Source organism: Phocoena phocoena, chromosome 13, assembly GCF_963924675.1.
Source record: "Phocoena phocoena chromosome 13, mPhoPho1.1, whole genome shotgun sequence".
Taxonomy (NCBI): Eukaryota; Metazoa; Chordata; class Mammalia; order Artiodactyla; family Phocoenidae; genus Phocoena; species Phocoena phocoena.
In genome coordinates this window covers 82,765,477-82,786,860 of record NC_089231.1, presented here as the reverse complement: position 1 = coordinate 82,786,860, position 21,384 = coordinate 82,765,477, and the positions used below count along the sequence as shown (strand labels likewise).

General features: G+C 55.6%; 2 protein-coding genes across 2 annotated transcripts in view; one reads left to right on the top strand and one right to left on the bottom strand.

Annotated features, from left to right (window-relative positions):
- The first annotated feature begins 2,586 nt into the window (after nucleotides 1-2,586).
- Nucleotides 2,587-14,831, top strand: RHOF (ras homolog family member F, filopodia associated). The gene is made up of 5 exons (XM_065889975.1): nucleotides 2,587-2,724; nucleotides 3,014-3,101; nucleotides 13,222-13,331; nucleotides 13,419-13,553; nucleotides 14,667-14,831. The coding sequence occupies exons 1-5, from the start codon at nucleotides 2,587-2,589 to the stop codon at nucleotides 14,829-14,831; spliced, it is 636 nt and encodes a 211-aa protein (XP_065746047.1).
- A 3,003-nt stretch (nucleotides 14,832-17,834) lies between these two features.
- TMEM120B (transmembrane protein 120B) overlaps nucleotides 17,835-21,384 on the bottom strand; it is a 44,331-nt gene continuing 40,781 nt past the window's right edge. The window contains exons 8-12 of the mRNA XM_065890082.1: nucleotides 21,151-21,212; nucleotides 19,858-19,950; nucleotides 18,906-18,970; nucleotides 18,483-18,551; nucleotides 17,835-17,948 (exon numbers count right to left, since the gene is read on the bottom strand). Coding sequence (XP_065746154.1) covers nucleotides 17,835-17,948; nucleotides 18,483-18,551; nucleotides 18,906-18,970; nucleotides 19,858-19,950; nucleotides 21,151-21,212 — 403 coding nt within the window. The remainder of the gene's footprint in view (nucleotides 17,949-18,482; nucleotides 18,552-18,905; nucleotides 18,971-19,857; nucleotides 19,951-21,150; nucleotides 21,213-21,384) is intronic.

Below are 21,384 nucleotides of genomic sequence, written 5' to 3'. Positions count from 1 at the left end.
ACAGATCCAGCCCCTACACCACCACTGGAGCCAGGTCCAAATCAAACACGCTCCAGGCTGGGTGGGGCTGGGGCTCTGTGCCAGCCTCTCAGCCAGGCAGGGGTGGGTGGGCAGGCTAGGGCCAGTGTCAGCTGTCCTGCCTGGACCTGGGCCGGCCTGGGAAGACCTGCTTTCGTGTAAGTCATTTTTTCTTTTATAAGTTGAAATCCATTAGTTAGAAAAGGTGGAAACCGAGGTCTGAGGATTTTGAGGAAAAGTCAAGTGCCCTCTCCCTACGGGCTGGAGCAGTTCCCACAGTTTGCTCAGAATGGGCAAACTCTAAGTGAGTTCTCTCAAGGCCCTTCCCAGATGAGGTAGTCTTACTCTCCCAGTCACTTCCTGAGCTTCAGGGTATCTGATGTGAGGTCAGGCCTGTGCCTGGCTCAAAGGTAAGTGGTCCTCCCCTCCCTCAAAGCCCTCTTCCATCCTCCCTCTCCCTGAGTGATGGCTTCCTCCCCCTCCTCTCCTGCCAGCCCCAGGCTGCGACTGTGTAGAGATGGCCCCAGCTCTGTCCTCACCAGCCAATCACAGCTCCCCCTTGGTCACCGGAAAGAGCTTTGGCTGGGCTCCTCTGTTCAGAGCCTCTGTCTGACACCCATCTTGAGCCTGATAGCTAGGCCACTGTGATCTAACCCTCACCACTTTGACAACCATGTCTGGCCTCCCTCCTCATGCCCCAGCCACTGCCAAACCTGATGGGGTTTCCAGCCACCATGCATTTACTCAGGCTGGGTACCCATCCTACTTCCACTGGACGTTCCTGCCAGCACTGCCAAGCTTAGTTCATGTGTTGCCCAGCTCTCAACTTCTCTGAACCCCACAGGGGCTCCGGTGTCTGAATTGTTCTCGTCTCGCAGACTCCTTTAGACTGCTTCCCCCAGGACTGAGTTCCTCAAAGGCAGGAACACAATTGCCTCTCAATAAACGTGTGCTGCAAAGAAGGAATGAATGAATTGCTGTAAATTTGTCTAGGGGTGCTTGACCCAGCAGATTCCCTCTGGCCCGGTGACAGAGTAGGGCTTTCCGCTTAAGAACCTGGAGGTGGGTCTTCTCTTCCCAGATCTGGGCTCTTTGGGGGCTTCCTGGGGCAGTCTCTGCTGCCATCTGGTGGTCAGATTATGCCTTGCATTCTCTGAAAACGTTGACCTGGCATTTATGGTGCCAGGTTGACGATTTCCTTTCCGAAGTAAAGTTTACCTGATCCTTGCTGAGTACCTGAAAGTGGGGAATCTTCTGGGTGGGGTGAGGGCAAGAAGATCCTGAATCCTGCCAGCCCTTCTCTGAGGAAACTGTCAGATGTCCTACCCCAGCTGGGAAAGATTCTGCTCTCTCACCTAGCCATGTCCCAGTGCCTGCCTGGTACATGCCTGATCCTGGGGGTCCCTCTGCCACTCCTGACCACTGGCCTGGTTTGTGCAAAAGACAGTCCAAGGGAGGGAAGGGGTGGGAGGCAGGGGTGGTTTCGCCCAGACGCCCTGATAGTACCTGGCCAGAGTGAATGCTCAGTAAATAGCAGTTTGGGTCCGGGGGTTGAGGAGAAAGCTTGGGATGAAGGATATGTGGCTGCTGGCTGGAGAACACAAATTTCTTGGTGGGAGCAGGGTTATCAGTCTTATCAGTCTCCAAAGTGGACGGAAGGGGGCCCAGCTGATCTCAACTAGATTTACCCTGACCTTCCCCTTCCCCTTCTCGACGGCGTCTTGCTTGGTTCCCACGCCTCTGGGCCTTGCTAGAAAGAGGTTCCCGCCCGCTTGGTTTGGGGCCAACCCTCGAAAGGGTTCTGGGGCCACTCACCTGTTACCAAAGTTGCCGCGCCGAGGCCATCGCCCGGCAGAGGGCGCCAGACCTCCACCTTTGGGAGGTGGGGTGATAGGTAACCGGAACTGCTATTCCCCAACCCATACACAGGCTCACTCCTATAGGGCCAGACCACGTGGGCAGACAGGACCCCTATGCCAGAATCTTTCTTGGAACCACCGACGCTACCTTCTGGGGGGGAAACAGGTCAGAGTGGACTTCCCCGAGGCCACATAGTTGGGGCGGGGCGAAGCTGGGGGGCTTTTCCCAGAGCTTGAGACCAAGGCTCCTCGAACCCGAGGGCTGGGGGGCAGTCCGCCAATCAAAGAGACCCTGCCCGATGGAGGAGGCCGAGTCGGCCAATCAGAGGGTCCCTGCCTGAAGACAGACTGCCAATCAAGGGTGCCAGGCGGGAAGGGGCGGAAACTATCAGATCTTGCTGGTTGGGGTGTGGGGGGGTGCCGTGACTCGCAGGAGAGATGGGAGCTGCGCTTGCCGCGGAGCATTCCGTTTCTCAGTTGCCTCAGTTTCCCTGGGAATGAGAGGTGAAGACTGGGCCGAGAGCCTAGCAGGAAGGAAATAGTCTGAGAGGTCGACCCGGCTGGCTGCCTGGCGGAGGAGGTGCCGGCTCCGAGGGCGGGGCTTCTCTTAGCCCCGCCCTAGGGGCCAGCCCGCGCCCCGCCCGCCCCGGATCAATCAACCATAGCGCTCTCCTCCGGGCGCCGCCGCCAGTGCTACCTGCTCCCGGCTATGGACAACCCTGGGGCCCCAGCCCCGACTGCCGCCCCGGGCCCAGGCAAGAAGGAGCTGAAAATCGTGATTGTGGGCGACGGCGGCTGCGGCAAGACTTCGCTGCTCATGGTGTACAGCCAGGGGTCCTTCCCCGAGGTGAGGCCCGCCGGGGGGCTGGAGGCAGGCTGGGGGCGAGGAAGACGGGCTTGGGACCACTGGGGGTGAGGGACAGACCTCAGCCTGCGCCCCGAACCCGGACCCCAGGTCCCTGGCGTCCTGCGCACGGAGAGGCGGCCGTCACCCCGGGGCGCCCCCTCGGGAATTCCAGAGCCCAGCAGAGTGAGGGGGGCTGAGCCGGATGGGGTGAAGGTGGAGGTGGGGATCCAGTCGGACCCTGGGTCCCCGCCGCACCCCTTAAGAACCAACCCTGCCCGTTCTCCGACAGCACTACGCCCCATCCGTGTTCGAGAAGTACACGGCCAGCGTGACCGTGGGCAGCAAGGAGGTGACCCTGAACTTATACGACACCGCCGGTGAGTGCGTCTGCGCGGCGAGGGTCCTAGGGTCCGCCAGGAGCTTTTACCCTGAGGGGCATCCCCCGCCGGGCATCCCCGCCCGCCCTTCTGCCTCTCCCGGGGCCCTGACATCCCGTCACTCCTGGAGGCTGCGGAGGGACGCTGGCTGGGAACCGGTTGACCACCGCCTGACTGGGTGGTGCTGGAGGCCGACAGAGTCGCCCCATCTGTAAAAGGAGGGTATTTGGAAGGGGTGGGTTCCTGAGCCACCCTCTTAGCGCTGATGTTCTGAGGGCTCACGGGTTCCTTCCTCTCCTATGGTTCTAGAAAACCGTGGGCTTTGCTTCTGCTTATCATGGTTCCAGGATTTCTGTTACATGCTGTGGTCTCTCAGGGTGCCGTGGGCTGCAGATTTGAGTCCCCTGGTGCTAGGGTTCAGTGGGCTGCATTTCTGGGTCCTATGTTCTAGAATACTTTGGGCTATAGATCAGAGCCTGTGACTCCAGGATTCTGTGGCCAACAGTCCTGAGGGGCTCTAGGGCCCTAGAGCTACACATTCGGAGTCCCATGTTTCTGGAATTCCATGGACTCTCGTGCATGACTCTGAATTCTATGGTCTATAATTTTGAGCCTGTGGTTCTAGGATTCTGTGGCTACAGTTCTGTTCCTTCCTGGCACTGAAGAAGGAACAGAGCTCTAGGGAATGTAGGTCCAAAATAAGGTTCTCTCTGCCACCTGCAGCTCCTAAGGCAAGTATGTTTATGCTAATTGCGTCGCAGCATCAGCGTCCCTATTGTTGAGGGATGGGTGGAGGAGCACAGCCGACGGGAGGATTTGGGTAACACTGCTGGTACTGGTACCCTTGGGGAGCTTCCATCCTGCCCTGACGCCCCTCTGGGCTGAATCAACTTTGGGGAGCAAAGGTCAGGATCCCAGCTGGGGCCTCACCCAGCCTCTGTGACTCAGTGTTTAGTAATTTGCAGGGAACTATGTCATCAGGTATCCCTTCCCCTGTCGGCCAAGCCTTGTATGTATGAGGTGAAGTCTTCCAGCTTGTCTTGGATAGGGCCAAAATCCAGGACCACCCCCTCCTGCCCACCGCTCCATAAGGCTGCCAGTAACATCTCTCATTCCACCCTGGAGAGGTTCAGGAAAGGGCCAGCCCCAGCCCCAGGCCCCTCCTTCATTCCTGACTTTGCCATATGGGTGTGTCCCCCCTATAGTGGCCTCTAAGGGCCCTCTCTTGTTGGATGAGGGCCCTGCAGGGCTGCGCCCAGAACAGGGCCATGCCACCAGCCCCTTGAACTGGGAAAGCCAAAGGTGTCTGAGGAATTCCCAAGGGCGTGGCCACAAGAGCAGTAAAAATCGTGGTGTGTCTGGGACACTTTCAGTTTCACATGTTTCCTGTCCGGGACCCAGGTGGGGGCAGGTTCATTAACCCCACTTTGTGGGTGGAGTGCTGGTGGGGCAGGGAGAGTCAGAGGGAAGATTTCACTCTCTTCCTTCCTCTGCCCTCAGGGCTTCACCGCAGCCTCCCTCATCGGACCCAGAGTAAGGATCACTTCTGGTCTTTCTGGCCTCACCCAGAGAAAGATGCTCAAAGAACTTATCAGCGTAGATTGTCCTGTAGAGGTTCTGGAAAGCTTCTACTTGGTATAAGGAATGATTTTCACTAAGAGTTACTGTGGGAGGATGGGGAGAGCTCCTTCCCAAATCACCAGAAGCAGTGACCACTCAGGGCAATGATTACCTGTCCACAACTTCCTGCCACATGCTTTGGAGTCAGACCTGGGCTTTGATGCTGGCTCCCCTGGCTGCGTGTCAGTGGGGACACCTAGGCCTCAGTTTCCTTCTCTGTAATCAAGGCTGAAATAGTTGTGAGGATTACATCAAATTCATGTGACATGTGGCACTTAGTGCAGGGCCTGGCTTTTGCAAAGGGCTCACTGTCATTGTGACTTTTTAACCTCCTGCCATTCGGGCCCAGGCCCCAGCCCAAGCCTATTCTTTTGAACCCGCTGCCTGCAGAGCTCTGTGCCGGCCACCACCCCCTGCTTTCCCAGCAGGACTGTTCCAGGCGGCAGAAGAACAGAGCTGGGGTTTGAACCTCTCAGTGGCATCCCTGGGGGAGTAGACTGGCCTCACAGTCAGCAGGACGGCCCAGGAGGGATATTCTGGGGGGAAGAGACGTGGCTGTTCCCTCAAGGGTGTCCCCCTGTGACTTGGGAAGCCCCACTGTCAGGAGGAGCATGAAGGAAAGCCTGGATCATTCCTCTTCCACACACCAGTGCCCAGCGTGGTGCTTGTCCTAGAGCGAGGCTTGTGGAATGCCTGAATGAAGAAGAAACCTGGGTGCAGAGACACCCCTGGAGAAGGTCCTTTGTGATAAAGGTGATGAGATTTGTCTCTCTCTCTGGGGTGGACAGATATCCGAAGAAAGTGGCAGAAAGAATGGCCAGGTGATCAACTAGAAAAAGATAGAGACAGGGTGAAGGGAGTGGTCCAGGTAGAGATGAGTAACGGTGGTTTTATTTATTTATTTATCTGTTTATTTATGGCTGCGTTGGGTCTTCGTTGCTGCGTGTGGGCTTTCTCTAGTTGCGGCGAGCAGGGGCTACTCTTCGCTGTGGTGCGTGGGCTTCTCACTGCGGTGGCTTCTCCTGTTGTGGAGCACGGACTCTAGGCGTGCAGGCTTCAGTACTTGTGGCTCACGGGCTCAGTAGTTGTGGCTCACGGGCTCTAGAGCGCAGGCTCAGTAGTTGTGGTGCACGGGCTTAGTTGCTCCGCGGCATGTGGGATCTTCCCGGACCAGGGCTCGAACCCATGTCCCCTGTACTGGCAGGCAGATTCTTAACCATTGCGCCACCAGGGAAGCCCCAAGTCTAGTAAAGGTTATGGTAGAAGGTTCTAGAACCTGATGGGCTAGACCCTATGGTGGGAGGTGGGGGGCAGGGGAGCGAGCATCTTTCCACACAACCAGTGGTGCTCAGAGCTGTGGGATGGGGTGGCCCCCCCCGAGAGGCTGAATTTCTCCACACCCAGGACCTCAGCAACAGGGGTCCGTGTGGGAGGAGAGTCTGGCTACTTGTCTCCGTCCTGCGGAAGCAGTTACAGACACCACTGCGGCGGGAGGGTGGATGGAGGGGTGACGGAGCTCTCAGTGCGCAAAGGTGAAGGGGGCGGGCGCTGTGAGCACCCATTGCCCTAGCAGCTCATCTGCCTGCCCAGACACCCTCAGAGGCAGGAAGCTGCGGTGAAGTCTGAAGTTTCCTGGGCAGAGAGAGGGGAGGTGGGGGCGAGGTGGGCTGTTAAGACACCAACCAGAGACAGAGCTATCTGGGCTTTGGGGTGGGGCATCACAGGACTGGCTGGAGTTGCCCCGGGAGGTGGGGAGCTGTGGTCCCCTTCCCAGCCAGAGATGGGAACAGTAGGAAAAGTGGGGCGCAAAGAAGTCGCTGAGACAGGAATCACGGACAAGAGGGGTGCCTAGGAGCCAGGAGCCCTGGAGGCGGGGGAGCTGACCCTGTGGGTCTATGGCGCATGCGTGGTCTGAGCTCCAGACCGCGGTTAGGAGACACAGGTGGGCGGACCCCAGTAGCACTAGTAAAAGTAGGTTCCTCTTCTGGCAGCTTCCCCTTCTCATGCTGCCTGCACCCCTCCCTCCCCTGACCAACACCCCGGCCAGAGATGGGAACCACGTGCCCTGTAGATGTCCTCTGGCAGATTTGGGGACCACTGTGGCCCAATGACACCCTCTCCTCAACCCGGCACCAGGTCTTAGAGACCATGCCCCCGGGAAGATGACTGTCATGGCAGGGCTTCCCACAAAGGAAATAACGCTCGCGTGAGCCTCACTTCCTCAGGCCCTGTGGCACCGCCAGCTTCAGGAAGATGGGTAGCTTCCGGGGGAGCTGTGGCTCAGAAGACCTTTCCTCTCCAGAAGCAAATGTGTCCTTTTGCACATAACCCCGGGGGCTTTTTTTTTTTTTTTTTTGCGTTATGTGGGCCTCTCACTGTCGTGGCCTCTCTCGTTGCGGAGCACAGGCTCCGGACGTGCTGGCTCAGTGGCCATGGCTTATGGGCCCAGCCGCTCTGTGGCATGTGGGATCTTCCCGGACCGGGGCACAAACCCGTGTCCCCTGCATCGGCAGGTGGACTCTCAACCACTGCGCCACCAGGGAAGCCCTTGGGGGGCTTTTTTAACCTCTCAAGCCCATCTGCAGAGGCCAGAGTGGGACCCCTGTTTGCCTCTGGGCAGATGACTTTGCCCCCTTTAAGCCTTGGCATCACTGTGGGTAAATGGGGAGGGTAATTGTATCACCTAGTGGATGGGAGGCCTCCTAGAGCTCGTGGGTCCCAAGATCTGCGGTTAGAATCCCCCACCCAGGTCCCCATTCAGTTTCTATTTCAATAGTAACCGCAGGCCCACACCTTTGCCCAGCATTGCTCAGCCTACAAGTCCTTTACTTCCAATATCAAGGGCAGGGTTATCACCCCCTTTTTCAGATAAGGAAACTGAGGCCCAGAGAGGGAAGGTGCCAAGATCATGGAAAATGAGTCTGAGTGGACCTTGGCTCTCCTGACTCATAGGGGTGGGGTGTCCAGGACACTCCACTCCTCCCAAGGAGCCATGAGGTCGACAGCACCCAGAAGTCCATAGTCTGCAGGCCTGGTCCCTATGTGGAGGCTCACACTGAACTCCTGGGGAAAGCTGAGCCAGGCACAGTCAAGTCAAGAAAACAACTGGGGGCTTCCCTGATGGCGCAGTGGTTGAGAGTCCGCCTGCCGATGCAGGGGACACAGGTTCGTGCCCCGGTCCGGGAAGATCCCACATGCCGCGGAGTGGCTGGGCCCGTGAGCCATGGCCACTGAGCCTGCGCGTCCAGAGCCTGTGCTCCGCAACGGGAGAGGCCACAACGGTGAGAGGCCCGCGTACCGCAAAAAAAAAAAAAATAAATAAAAAAGAAGACAACTGGGAAGAGGCGGTGGGATCTGGGCTGGCAACCCATCCTCTCCCAGAGTCCCTTCCTCTCAAGATCCCCTTGTTGGCAGCCTTTCCTCACTGGGTCAGGGTTGGGGCTTGTAGAGTGAGGACAGCTCCCTATCCTCTGGGGTGGATTGAGAGAGAAGCACCCCAATAGTTCTACCTATGGTCTTCTGCCCTTTATGAAGCTTCCCTTTGGCTGTGTGACGTTGGGCAAGTCACTTCACCTCTCTGTGCTTCAGTTTCTGCATCTGTAAATTGATGACAACAATAGCAGTAGTGGGAATTCCCTGGCGGTCCAGTGGTTAGGACTCCGCGCTTTCACGGGCAAGGGCCTGGGTTCAATCCCTGATCGGGGAACTAAAATCCCACAGGCTGCATGACTCGACAAAAACAACACAAAACGAAACAAAAACAGTAGCCAGTAGTGAGGAATCATAGTGAGGAGTGACGAGTCTATGCAGGTAAAGGGCTTTGCATGGGGCCTGGCATGTGATGAGTGAGCACACTGCCAATAAATATTGTTGATACTAATCATTTTTACTATTACTATCGAGGCTCACCTGCTCCTCACATATGCATTTCACAGATGAGGAAACTGAGGTCCAGAGATTAATTCCCAATTAGGAAGGCTTCCCGGGAGGATTGGAGCTTTTACAGCGTCTGGGCAGGAAACTGGCCTTGGAGCTGGGAACTGCGTTGGTGCTTCAACTCACAGGGAGCCTGTCAGTGACCTTGAAACCTGCAGCCCCACCCCCAGCCACGTGGGCTTCTAACAGGAAGAACTTGCCCGCCCAGCCTCCCGGGGGGTGTGTGTGGGGGTGACTGCTTAAATTAACACGGGTGGGACTTCCCTGGCGGTCCAGTGGTTAGGAATACGCGCTTCCATTTCAGGGGGTACGCGTGCGATCCCTGGTCGGGGAACTAAGATCCCGCGCGCTGCGAGGTGCGGCCAAAAAAAAAAAAAATTAACAGGTGATGGAAGTGAAATGCCCTTGCAAACCTGAAAGCCATAGAGATTATTATTCCACTTTATTCACCGGCTTATTTGTTTGTTCGTTCATTCCCCAAATGTTTATAGAGCCTGTCTGTGCGCCAGGTGATCTAACAGTGAGCAGTACAGAGATGGCCTGTCCTCAGGGTCTTACGTGCTCATGAGGTACATCTCCCCCCACAAAAAAGAAACAACTGTGATGTCAGGTAGTGATACTTGCTAGGAAGAAAAATAAAGCCATAGTTGGTCATGGGACAGACTGCAAAGGAGGCTCTTGTTTCAGAGCAGTCTGGAAAGTTCTCTTGGAAGAGGTGACATTTCTGCAGAGACCTGAAGGAAAGGAGGGAGTGAGCCATGCTATTACCTGGGAAGAGCCTTCTAGAAGAGGGAACAGCAAGGGAGAGGCCCTGAGCCAGGAGCAGGCTTGGTCTGACTTCCTCATTCAACCCACTGCAGTCTGACTCCGCCCCCATCAAGCTTGCTGCAGTCAGCACAGGCCCTAATTGCGAAGCCCAGTGGCATGTCTCAGCCCTCGTCTCTGCTGCGTCTGACAAGAGATGAACAACTTCTCAACCACCCACCAGCCAATAGTGACTGGACACCTACCCCATGCCAGGAATGATTTTTAGACAGACACGACCCTGCCCTCAGGGTGCTTACAGTCTCCCGGGAGACAGGCGGTAAACAAATAAATGTGTGAGTACAGGCTGTGGATGGACTTTGCGTGTTGAGCGAAGGCCTCTCAGGAATCAGCCGGGCAAGATGGGAGGAGACGTCAGAACACCGTAGCCCCATTTTACAACTGCTTGTCTTCTCCTGCCGTGTTTCTAAAAGGGAATCATAGCGTATGTGAGGCCAGAATTCTGAGCCGCATCATTACATCGTAGAGGCCCAGAACCTGTTTTAGCACACTACAGAGCAGAATAGAGCATTGCTGCGTATCAGCAGAAGGAACGCTGGCCTTGGACTTGAATGAATGTGGAGTCAGGCCTGGCTCTGATTCGGTGACCTCAGAGAGGTCACTTCACGTCTCACGTTTCTTTATATGTAAATGGGAGTATTCATAAGATCCCTGACTAGCACATCAGGCAGGTGGTTGTTGTCAAGGTTTCCTTTTTTTGGCTGCGTTGGGTCTTTGCTGTTCTTTTTCTTTTCACGGGTCTTCGTTGCTGCGCGCAGGCTTCCTCTAGTTGCGGCGAGCAGAGGCTACTCTTCATTGCCGTTTGCAGGCTTCTCACTGCGGTGGCTTCTCGTTGCAGAGCACAGGCTCTAGGCACGTGGACGTCGGCAGTTGTGGCTCGCGGGCTCAGTAGTTGTGGCTTGCGGGGTCTAGAGCACAGGCTCAGCAGTTGTGGTACACGGGCTTAGCTGCTCCGCGGCACGTGGGATCTTCCTGGACCAGGGCTCGAACCCGTGTCCCCTGCATTGGCAGGCGGATTCTTAACCACTGCGCCACCAGGGAAGTCCCTGTAAAGGTTTCTTAATTATTTATAGCCAAAGGCACTCTAAAAAGTGTGATGGGAGTTCCCCAGCAGCCTAATGGCTAGGATTCTGGGCTTTCTCTGCCAAGGGCCCAGGTTCAATTCCTGGCTGGGGAACCAAGATCCCAAGGCCGCGTGGTCGCCAAAAAAAAAAAGTGTGACGTATAAGGTGGCATTACCAGTAAGTAGTAGAGAGAAGGCAGTTATCTTGAAAAAGGAAATACTGTGGATGGTCAGTCTGAATGTTTAAAAATAAAATGCTAGGAAGGAAATGGGGGAAAAAAATGAGGGAAAAGCATTCCAGGTGTGGCACAAGAGCTTGATAGGTTTGAGAAACAGCAAGGAGGCTGCCTTGGTTGTACTGCAGCGAGTGAGTGGGGCAGGAGGAAGGGGGATGAAGTCGAGACTGGTGGGCAGCAGGGTCATGTGGACCACTGGGAGAGGCTTGGATTCTCTGCAAAGGGCAGTAGGGAGCCACTGAAGGTGTTTCAGTTGAGGGGAGGGGGGTGTGATTTTACTTGTGTTACCATCCATCCAGCTGCCAGGTGGATAACGGAGTGAGGGGCAGCAGGAGACCAGGGAGGAGGTGGCACAGAAGACTGACGGTGGCTTGGATGAGGATGGTGCCATGCCATCCAGTAGAACTTTCTGCAATGATGGAGATGTTCCGCACCCGCACTGACCATTACGGTAGCCACTAGCCCCGTGGGGCAGTTAATTACTTGAAATGTAGCCAATGCAACGGAGAACCTGAATTTTTAATGTTAATTAACTCAAATAGCCACATGGGGCTAGTGGCTACCCTATCAGAAAGATGTGGACAAAGGTCAGGAGAGGGGACATGTATGAGAAGGGGAGATGGGCTGGAAGAGCACGTTGGGCCGGCTTCCCACCATCTTACAAGGATCTCTCCAGCTTTCTGGTAATGAGGGCAGGAGGGCCTGAGTCTGCCGGGCCCTGACTACCCCTCACCCCTTCTCCAGTGTTGAGGGAACTTTGGCTGAGTGACAGCACAGACAGTCCTCCCGGCCCAGCCATCATTAGATCTGGGTTCCCAGTCACTGCACACCATCAGGGATCCCTGGGCTGAGGAGGGCCAGTGGGAAAGGAGATGGCGGCCGTGTCCTGTCATCAGCAGGGGTCTGGGAGCAGGATGTGTCCTGTTTGTGCTCTTGGGAGAGGCTGCTTGTCCTGAGAGGCCTTTGACACGGAGGGATCAGAGGGCAGGTGGCACCTCCCTGGCACCCACAGGCTAGAGGAAGGGGCAGGAATTCCTGGGCTCTGAGTTCTGTGTTCCCTGGAAGGTAGTCACCGCCTGGGTCTTTCTGCAGAGGTGGCCAGGGGTCGCCATAGGGCCTGAAAGGCTCAGTTTTCACTGTGGTAGTTTTAAACAAAAAATAGGGCATGACAACCACGTGCAGTGTGTGATCCCGGGCCTGCTTCTGAACTAGGGGAAAAAATACTACAGGACATTATTGGTGAAATCTGAATACAGCTTATGGATTGGATTAGAAGAGTACAATGTCAGTGTTGGTTTCTGAGTTTCATACTTGCCCTGAGTAGGTGAGAGGACGTCCTTGTTCTTAGAAAAACCGCATAGGAACTCTCCCCTGGGGGGGTGGGGGGCAGGGGAGCCGAAGGTCTGCAGTTCCTTCTCACGTGGTTCAAAGTGTATATATACAGATAAAGCAAGTGGGCAAAACGTAGGGCCTCGGTGAATCTGAGTAAGGGAGTTCTGTGCTCTCTGTTGTAATTTTTCTGTAAGTTTGAAATTGTCAATATAAAAAATTACTAAAAAAGTTTTTTTTAAAACCAACCGTCGCCCAAGCCCAGCCTTGGGTTCTGATTCAGGTGGTACTGGGAGGGACCGAGTGTCAGAAGTTGTCAGTTCTTCCTGGTGAGTCTGGTATGCAGAGGGGTTGACAGCCACTGTGCCGAGTGGACCTGGATGGGCGCACGGTCTGTCACCTCTAGTACCCCCCCACCCTCCTCCTAGTGTTGGCAGGAATGGCAGGAGGAGCTAAACCGGAGGCCATGCACCTCTCAGCCCGGGCAGGGCGGGGGCGCACTCCACGGTTGACTGCAGTGTCCTGGGCCTACCCAACCCCACTGGCCTGAAACTTCAGGGAGGAGAGGCTTCACTTCGGATTTGGCTTCAGAGTCTGCACTATTAACCTGAGCACCAGGGATGAGGATGGGAGGGAGGGGTGATCATCACTGGCACGATTACTAGCAGTTTTTCCAGCACTTACCCTGCAGTCAGGCCCATCTCTGATCACTGCATGGCTATTTTTTTTTTAATATTTATTTATTTGGTTGCGATGGGTCTTAGTTGCAGCAGGCAGGCTCAGTTGCAGAATGTGGGCTCCTTCGTTGTGGCACGTGAACTCTTAGTTGCGGCATACATGTGGGATCTAGTTCCCTGACTAGGGATCGAACCTGGGCCCCCTGCATTGGGAGCGTGGAGTCTTATCCAGTGTGTCACCAGGGAAGTCCCTGCATGGCTTTTATCTCGTGTAGGACTGCGGGCTGCCACCTCTGTTTCACAGACGGGAAACCGAGGCCTAGAGTCTCTTGCCCAGGAGACCCCCAACCCCTCGTGCATCGGAGCCCAGACAGGGGACTCAGGTAGAGAAGTAAGTGGTACCTCCCTGACCTCTACCTGCTGTCTGGTTTCAGGGCAGGAAGATTATGACCGGCTGCGGCCCCTGTCCTACCAGAACACCCAGCTCGTGCTCATCTGCTATGACGTCATGAACCCCACCAGCTATGACAACGTTCTCATCAAGGTAAGGCCCCTCTCCCAGCCCGCCTGCCTCTGGAGGAGGGCCTACGGACAGGGCCCCAGCCCTGATGCCCGCCCTCTCCTTCCACAGTGGTTCCCGGAGGTCACCCACTTCTGCCGTGGGATCCCTATGGTGCTCATTGGCTGCAAGACAGACCTGAGGAAAGACAAGGAGCAGCTGCGCAAGCTCCGGGCGGCCCAGCTGGAGCCCATCACCTACACGCAGGTGGGCCAGGGGCCCCTCCCCCGCCCCGCTCCACTGCACCCCATCGCCAGGAGCCCAGGACACAGCCATGGCCAGAAAGCCTCCCAGGTCTTTGGCCTCTGCATCTGGTGTGCCTTAGCAGCCTTTCGGGAGCTGAAGCCAGCAGGATTCTAAAAATAATGATTTTCTTTTTTTTGCTGCCCCGAGCAGCTTGCAGGACCTTAGTTCCCTGACCAGGGACTGAACCCAGGGCCATGGCAGTGAAATCACCGAGTCCTAACCACTGGACTGCCGGGGTTAAGAATAGTAACTTTTAGATATTAATAATGATAGGCCACTTGCCTGAGCACTTTACATTACTCACCTCATTTAATCCTTATAACCTTGAGGCAGGTACTATTAGCGCCCCCCATATTACAGAGCAGAGATGGAGACTCAGAGAGGTTAAGTAGCTTGCCCAGGGTCACACAGCTAACCTGAAGTGGAGCCAAGATCCCATCCCAGTCACTCTGGGCCCAGAGCCTGAGCCCTTAACCACTACCCTGTCCCATCCCCAGAGGCCTGGAAGGGCAGGCTCGCATTGGAAAGCAGGGTTCCTTTCATGAGCCTGACCAAACCCTGCGGCCTTCTGGGTAAGGCATGGCAGAATAAAAGGAACACGAAGGAAAACTAATGAAGTTTAATAAAAAGGAACAGGCATTAATAAATTTGTGTTAGAAATACTGTTTTTACTCTAATAGCCAGCTCAGTTGCCCGAACTGTGCTTTCGGGAAGAGCAGGGGAGAGAAGCACGTAGGAAGCCCTTTTGTCTTGAGGCCTTCAACTCTCCTCACAGGCCTGGCAGACACAACACACCACCCCAGTTCTCGGCTGAAGTCAGCCCCCGTCTCTGCCTGAGTTCGGGGGAAGCGTGGGCAGGAGGCCAGGACAGAGCTCCCAGCAGCTACAGCCCATAGGCCACACCACACTGGCCTTCATGGTCCATCCGCACACACTGGGAGAGTGCTGGCCCTGGGGTGAAGCGTCCCCACCCCGAGGCCTCTGCCCCCAGCAAGCCCCCAGATCTGTGAAGGGTCTCACAGGAGACCGCATGCTCCAGGCCCCTCGTCTAATTGCGGCCCCTCCCCCCACCAGGGCCAGAGCGCCTGCGAGCAGATCCAAGCCGCCCTCTACCTGGAATGTTCTGCCAAGTTTCGGGAGAACGTGGAGGACGTCTTCCGAGAGGCCGCCAAAGTTGCCCTCAGTGGTCTGAAGAAAGCACAGCGGCAGAAACGACACCGCCTGTGCCTGCTGCTTTGACACCTCCCGGTGGGGCCCACGGCCCTCACGATAGAACTGAGAGGACCCAGGTTCCCAGCTCCAGACTACTCCCCGGATCCTGCACCCTCCCCAGCTCTCGAAGGGCACTCGGAGTCGGGTGTCTCCAGAGCCTGGTGTCTGGAGCCTGTGGCCAGGCTCTTGGAACATTCTGGAACTCTCTCCTTTCCCAGCTGGGGCTCTGACCACGAGCTCCCCTCCAGCCTGCGTGGTAGTGGTGAGCGAGGGTGCTGGACTCAGTCCCTCTGTACCCTGGAACTAGCATTTGTCCTCAGGACTCAGGAGTGCCCTCATCACTACCAACCCCCAGCTGTGTGTCCCCTTCTGCACACCCAATAGGTCCTCAAAGCCTGTGCTTGAGATGAGAAATGACATCTGGTATGAGGATAAATGTGGACTTGGCAGCGTTCCACACGGCCCCCAAGCCTGCTCTCCCCAGTCACCCGCCTCCCTGGTTTCCTGAGATAGGCACGGCTACATCCTCCAGCTTCTTGCTTCCTCCCCGCAGGAACTCAGGCACCAGGATGGGACCGAGGCCTATCACAAGAACACAGGCCCCAGCCCCAAACGTGGGGGGCCGGCACCAGCCCCCTCCCTCCTCCCTTCCAAACAGAGGACTTAAGTCTCAGCCCTCGGCTTGGCCGCCATCTTTCCAGAGCTGGACGCACATGAGGCAGAGAAGAACCTCTCTCAAAAAGCAAAACGTATTTCTCTGGCTGATCCATGTGACCCTCGCTCAGTGTCTCCTCACCTGCAACCCCTCCGCTCGCCACTACTTGCCAGAAACCCGAGATGAAAAGTGACATCAACTCCGAGTGATCTTGGGCAAGTCAGGTCTCTCTACAGACTGTCTGCAGAAGGACGGCACTGGCTCATTTAAATAGTCATCGAGCTCCCGTCTCTCACAGCCTCCAATTCTGCCAAGATGAAGAGATCTGGAACCAAGGCCATCCTGGCCTCCTGCGAGAACAGACTTGATTAACCCCCAGTGCAGATTCACTGAACCTCCTAGAAGGTCTGGGGTCAGGGGCCCAAGAGTTTTGAAACAAGTGCCCCAGGTGATTCTGATGCCCCAGAGATTGAGAGCTGGTGGCTCCTGAGTAAGCCCAGGGATCAGCGTTACCTAAGATGAGATAATGGCTTCAGGTGGTCCTGCCATCCCCGGTATCTCCTGCCTCAGCCCCCTCCCTTGCCCAGTGCTTCAGCCCCCACTAGGCCTGAGAAAGAGACTTCTGAAGTCTACCCCACCCCACCTAGGTTCCCCAAGGCCCTGCCCCGCCCTGGGGAATCAAGACAGCATTCGGTCCAAGGCTCCGTGGACAAATGATGGTCTTGGACAGAGGTCCACAAACCACAGTCTGTGGGCCAAATCTTTATTTTTGTAAATAAAGTTTTAGTGAAAAACAGCCACGCCCATTCGTTTACGCGTTGGCTGCTTTTGCCCTCCAGTTGCAGACTAGACTAGAGTGAGAGACCATCTGGCCCTCAAAGCCTAAAATGTTTGCCATCTGGCTCTTCACAGAAAAAGTTCGCCAACTCCTAGTCTAGGGCAAACCCAAGTGCCTAAGGGGCCAGATGGGAGACCCAAATGAGTGAAGTAGGGCAGGGATGAAAGGGAGTGGTGGGGCCTGTGGCAAATTAGAAAGCAAGCATCCCACCCTAGACAAGGCAGCTCAGCCCAGCCAGATGCTGCTCTGTGGGAATGTTTCTAGATCTTTCCATTTCTCTAGGGAAAGTGGAAATCTGCATTTTTATGTGGAATCTTACTGGGGGGGGAGGGGAGGGGAAGTTTCATACTTTAAAAGTTTAAACCCCTTTGACACCCAGAGCATGATTAGGGACACCATCTATGTACTCTGGTCGACAGGGATTTCTAAGTAAGTCGCTAAGGACCGCTGAGGCCCATATGAGGAGAAGATGCAGAAAATGCAGCCGAACTGTTGGCTTCTTCACCCTCCCCACAGATACAGAACCTAACGTGAGGTGACCAACAGACCTGCCCTGGCCTCTAGAGTGTGGCCGCCGCCTCGAAGTGAGCCTGCTCAGACGCCCCCCACGTTCCAGAAGCTCTGAGGTGAAGGGAGGAAGCCTGAGCGTGGGTGACTTCCACGCTGGCTTACGTCCCAACCAGCGCCGAGGGGCTTGACCCCACGCCCTGAGTGCTCACGGAGAGAACCTGGGAAGGTGGGCTGAGGGGTGGGAGTCATGAAGCCCACAAAAGTGGACCCAAACTTTGAGAGGAAAAAAAAAAAAAAAGCCCTCACACCAGCCAGGCGCGCCCTCTGGTGGTGACCCTCAGAAAACCCTCCCGCCTCAGGCCAAGCCCTGGGCCTGTGGGAGGCAGGGCCACCTGGCGGCCAGCAGGCTGCAGACTCAGGAAGCACAAAGAGTACGAGGCACAAAGAGACGGACAGCGGTTCTCCGAGAACCTTGAACACCCGCGCGGCGGGCGCGCGGAGGCCGGGAGCTTACAGCAGAAGCGGTGCCCCAGGGAGGGAGGCTCCCTGGGACACGGAAGGGCTTCCTTCCACCCGCCTGGGACTCAGTAAGTAGCAGGTCAGCGGAAACCCAACCCCAGCGAGGCACGTCCGAAGCCCCTGAGGGGCTCAAACGACAGGATGGGGGACGGAGGGGGACCCTGAGGCTAAGCCTCCCCCACCCCCCAGGAAGACTGACGCAGTCTCGCGGAGAGCAGCGGGGTAAGAGGGCGGCAGATTCTAGGGAAGCGGGTGCGCCGATATTAAATATGTCATAAATAGGGAGGCTGGGGCGGGCTAATACTGCACGGACAGGTTGGGGTCACATTCCTCTTGTCCGGCCGGGGACCGGGGCCTCGGCTCTGCTCCCAGCGATGCCGCTGGCCCCTGAGGTCACTGCTGCCAGTGGCCACTGGCACTGGTTGGGAGGAACCCGGCAGCGAGGGTGTCGCCTGAGATCCCCTGCAGTCTCAAAGTCCGGGGGGTCGAGGGGCGCCGGTCCCGTGGCTCACGGCTTCTTGGCCTCGCTTCTGTTCTTCAGGAGTTTGGTGTGCACGACTTTGAGTGTGGTCAGGAAGTTGCCGAGGAAGAGGACAAGGAACGTAAGCGCCAACACGAACACCTGGGCGGGCGGCATGCAGAGAAGGGGTGCCCAGGGCAGGGAAGGCGAGGCAGAGAGCACAAGAGAAAGAAGGCAAAGGCCGCGCCGGCTTGGGTCAGCTCTCCTTGCTGAAATGCCCCCCGCGCCCCCCGGGAGCTCAGAACCCCCTTGGCACAAGCTACCTGCGAACTGCAGCGTTTGCCAGCAGAAGGCAGAGATCTGGGCTAACTGGGTGAAGGGTGTGAGTCCTACGGAGTCAGGCAGAGTCCTGGGGGGCTCCTCCCGCGACCCCCCTCCTAGCGCGAACCTCCTTGGGTTTCTCAGACCACTGAGGGGCTCCCTGGTCTCCCGAATTCCCTCCCACGGTCTCCCAGGCCCCAGTTGTAGCGAGCTCTGGACTGCAGGGCCCTACAAGGCAGGCAGGGGGGCAGGGGGAGCTGAGGAAGGAATTCTCCCCAAGCCGCCCCAACCTTCCTCAGGAAACCCCCAACCAATGCGCACACACGCTCCACACACACACCACAAAACACACACACACACACACAAACACCATACCTGCCATTCTCTGCATTCCTCGTGGCTGGAGAGCTCAAATAATGTGATGGCATTGTAGAGCTGCCAGAACTGCAGAGGGGAGACAGGCACTGCTCAGCCCACCGGAGTCCCCTGGAGACCCACGTGGGAAAGCCCAGGGAGAGCACCAAGCCCCCCAGCTTCTGCTGTCCACTGCCCTTGAGACACTGACAGCCCCCCCAAAATGAAACTGGGGCACCCCACCTGGGGTTGGGCGTGCTGGTGCCGAGGGCCCATTCCGGCTCTTGCCTTTGGCATCCCTGGACACTGGGGCCGTCCCAGCCCCAGGACCCCGTGGGGCCCAGCTCGGGGATGGCTGGTGAGAGAGGGAGAGCCCTGAAGATCTTCTGTTCCAGGGAGGTCTGCCCAGTGTAGGGGATACCCACAAACTCCAGGGGGACTCACGTGGCCACAGAACAGGAAGGGCAGAAGGAAGGTGAGGCCTCGCCACATCCAGGACTGAAATCCTTCTGTGGGGAGGAAGGAGGGAGCGAAGGGCCCGTGTGAGGTGGCCCAGGCAGGCCAGTCACTCTGAGATTAGCCAGGTTCAAACACACGGATGGGGGAGGGGCACAGCCCTCACCTCCTCCAGGTGGGTGAGCGCTCACTAGGCAAGTAACCCAGGAAAAAACATGCAGAACACCTGCCACCAGGCCTGACTGCCCTCACGCCTCAAGTCACCATGAGCCAAGTGGGCTGACAACTCTTACAGAACACTGATGTGCCGGCACTAGCTTTCTAATAATTTCTTTAATTTGCACGGGATTTTGCATTTTATAATTGGCTTTTGCATGCATCACTTCAATAGAGTCTTGATGAAATAGAGCCTACTATGCAGAGTAATTCGATGGAAATGACCATCTTAAAAGATAGAAGATTTTTACTAACCACACTTTCCCCTGAAAGTTTAGATGAGGAGTCTCCGATTTTTCCTAATGGGGCACCCACCTTGCTGAGTGAAAGTTAAGCACACATAAATTGCATAAGTGTAAAAACACTAGACTAAGATTATGTACATCATAAAACACAGACAAAAAATATCCATTTAAAAAGAAGCTAGAGGCCAGCATCCAGGGCCTGGCCCACAGCTGGTCTCGCACTTGTCAGCTGAAATGGAATCCCACGACGAATTATGAAAAGCAACTGTGTTAGTGTATATATGTCAAACCAAAGAAAAAAAAGAAAAGCAACTGGGGTGAGGTCGGCTGACTGGCTTTGCGTGTGGCAGGTCTTGTCAGGTTCTTACTGGCACCTGAGTGCAGGGCGAGGTCTTACTGGCACCTGAGTGCAGGGCGAGGTCTGGGGGAGCAGGGAGGGCCGGTGCTTGCCCCTCCACCCCCCAGGCTAGGCTACTCACCCACCGTGAGGTCCAGGTGATTCCTCTCCCCTAGGGCCCGCAGCCGGTAGAGGCAGCCCCTCTGGTAATAATATTGCAGGAACTGGACACAGCCTGCAGGGGGAGCACAGCGCCCAGCTCAGGGACTGGAAGACCCAGCGACACCTCCACTGCAGGCTGGCAGGTCTCCATTGCCCAGAGGGTACAACCTCCTCCCACCCCCAAAACACACACACACACACACACACACACACACACACACACACACACACACACACGTCTGAACCTGCTTTTTTTTTTGAACCTGCTTTTATTCCTTCAAAGAGAGCTCAGGTTATCTGAGACTGCAACTAAGCCCCAACTAGGCTAGAAACTTCTGGAGCTTTCCTAGGCATGCAGTTGGCACTCATCAGATGCTTGCTGGAATGGTGGCACCACGCTGGGAGCTGTGTGCTCCCAGCACCAAGACATGAAAGAGACAGTTCCATACAATGGGGTACTTTGTAGTCACTAAAAATTAAGGAGGCAGAATTCCGTGTTGACGTGGAAAAATACCCACGATAATTGTTAATAGAATATAAACTAGGTTATAAACAAAGCTGTGTAGAGGGATCCCATGTTTGTAGACTATACATCATGCAGTATATGTGTGTATATTTATGAATAAAAATGTTTGAATGGACAAAGATCGATTAACACCCTAAGGGTGGAATTATATGTAATTATATGTAATTTTCCTTCTTGGCTTATGTTTGTATTTGCCTGTAAGCAGGGTTTTATTTAAAAATTAAATTGTATTTTTTGAATAGGTAATATGCACTTGGCATCAAATTTAAGGGGAACAAACAGTAAAGAGAGTAAAACTCTCTCCCTGTCCCCCAACCACCCAATTTCTGCTTCTCAGAGGTAACCCCTCGTTGTATATAAATCCAGAGCTATTCTTAAATGAGAAAAAGAACATAAATTTCCATTTTGAGGAAAACAGAGTTAGTGGCCCCAACACCCCTCAGCTCCTGATGGGTGCAATTGGTCCAGTTCTGATCCAGGGAAGAAAAAGGCAGTGGCTGGAGATCCAGGGCGTGGGTGTGGGTCAGACATTGCTCTCTTAAGGCCAGGGGCTGGGCGGTAGGATGGAGTTGATGGGGGGTGGATGGCTCCTTCTGGATTTCTGGGACCCTCCCCTGTCCCTGGCCGACCAGGGACTTCCCCCAGTCTCACCTCCCTTCCACACAAGACACACCCTTCACAAAACAGACTCCATTGGTGAAAGCCACACCAAGCCTCCTCCCCTGAATCCAAGCAAGAGACACTCACTCTGAAAAATGGAGAACGCTAAAAACTGATCACGAAACTTCTGATAAATTAGTCCGTTAGGCCTGCAGAAAAGTGGGGGAAAAGCAAAGATGAGCCCCTGCTCTGAAATCATTTGTTCATCCCCACCCCATCTCTGTTCCAACCAGAAGAGAAAAGAAGATTTAAAACCCAATTCTACCTTCTTTATTGCCACGTCCCTGGGGCTGGACCAGGTAATTTCCATCACTGCTTTAA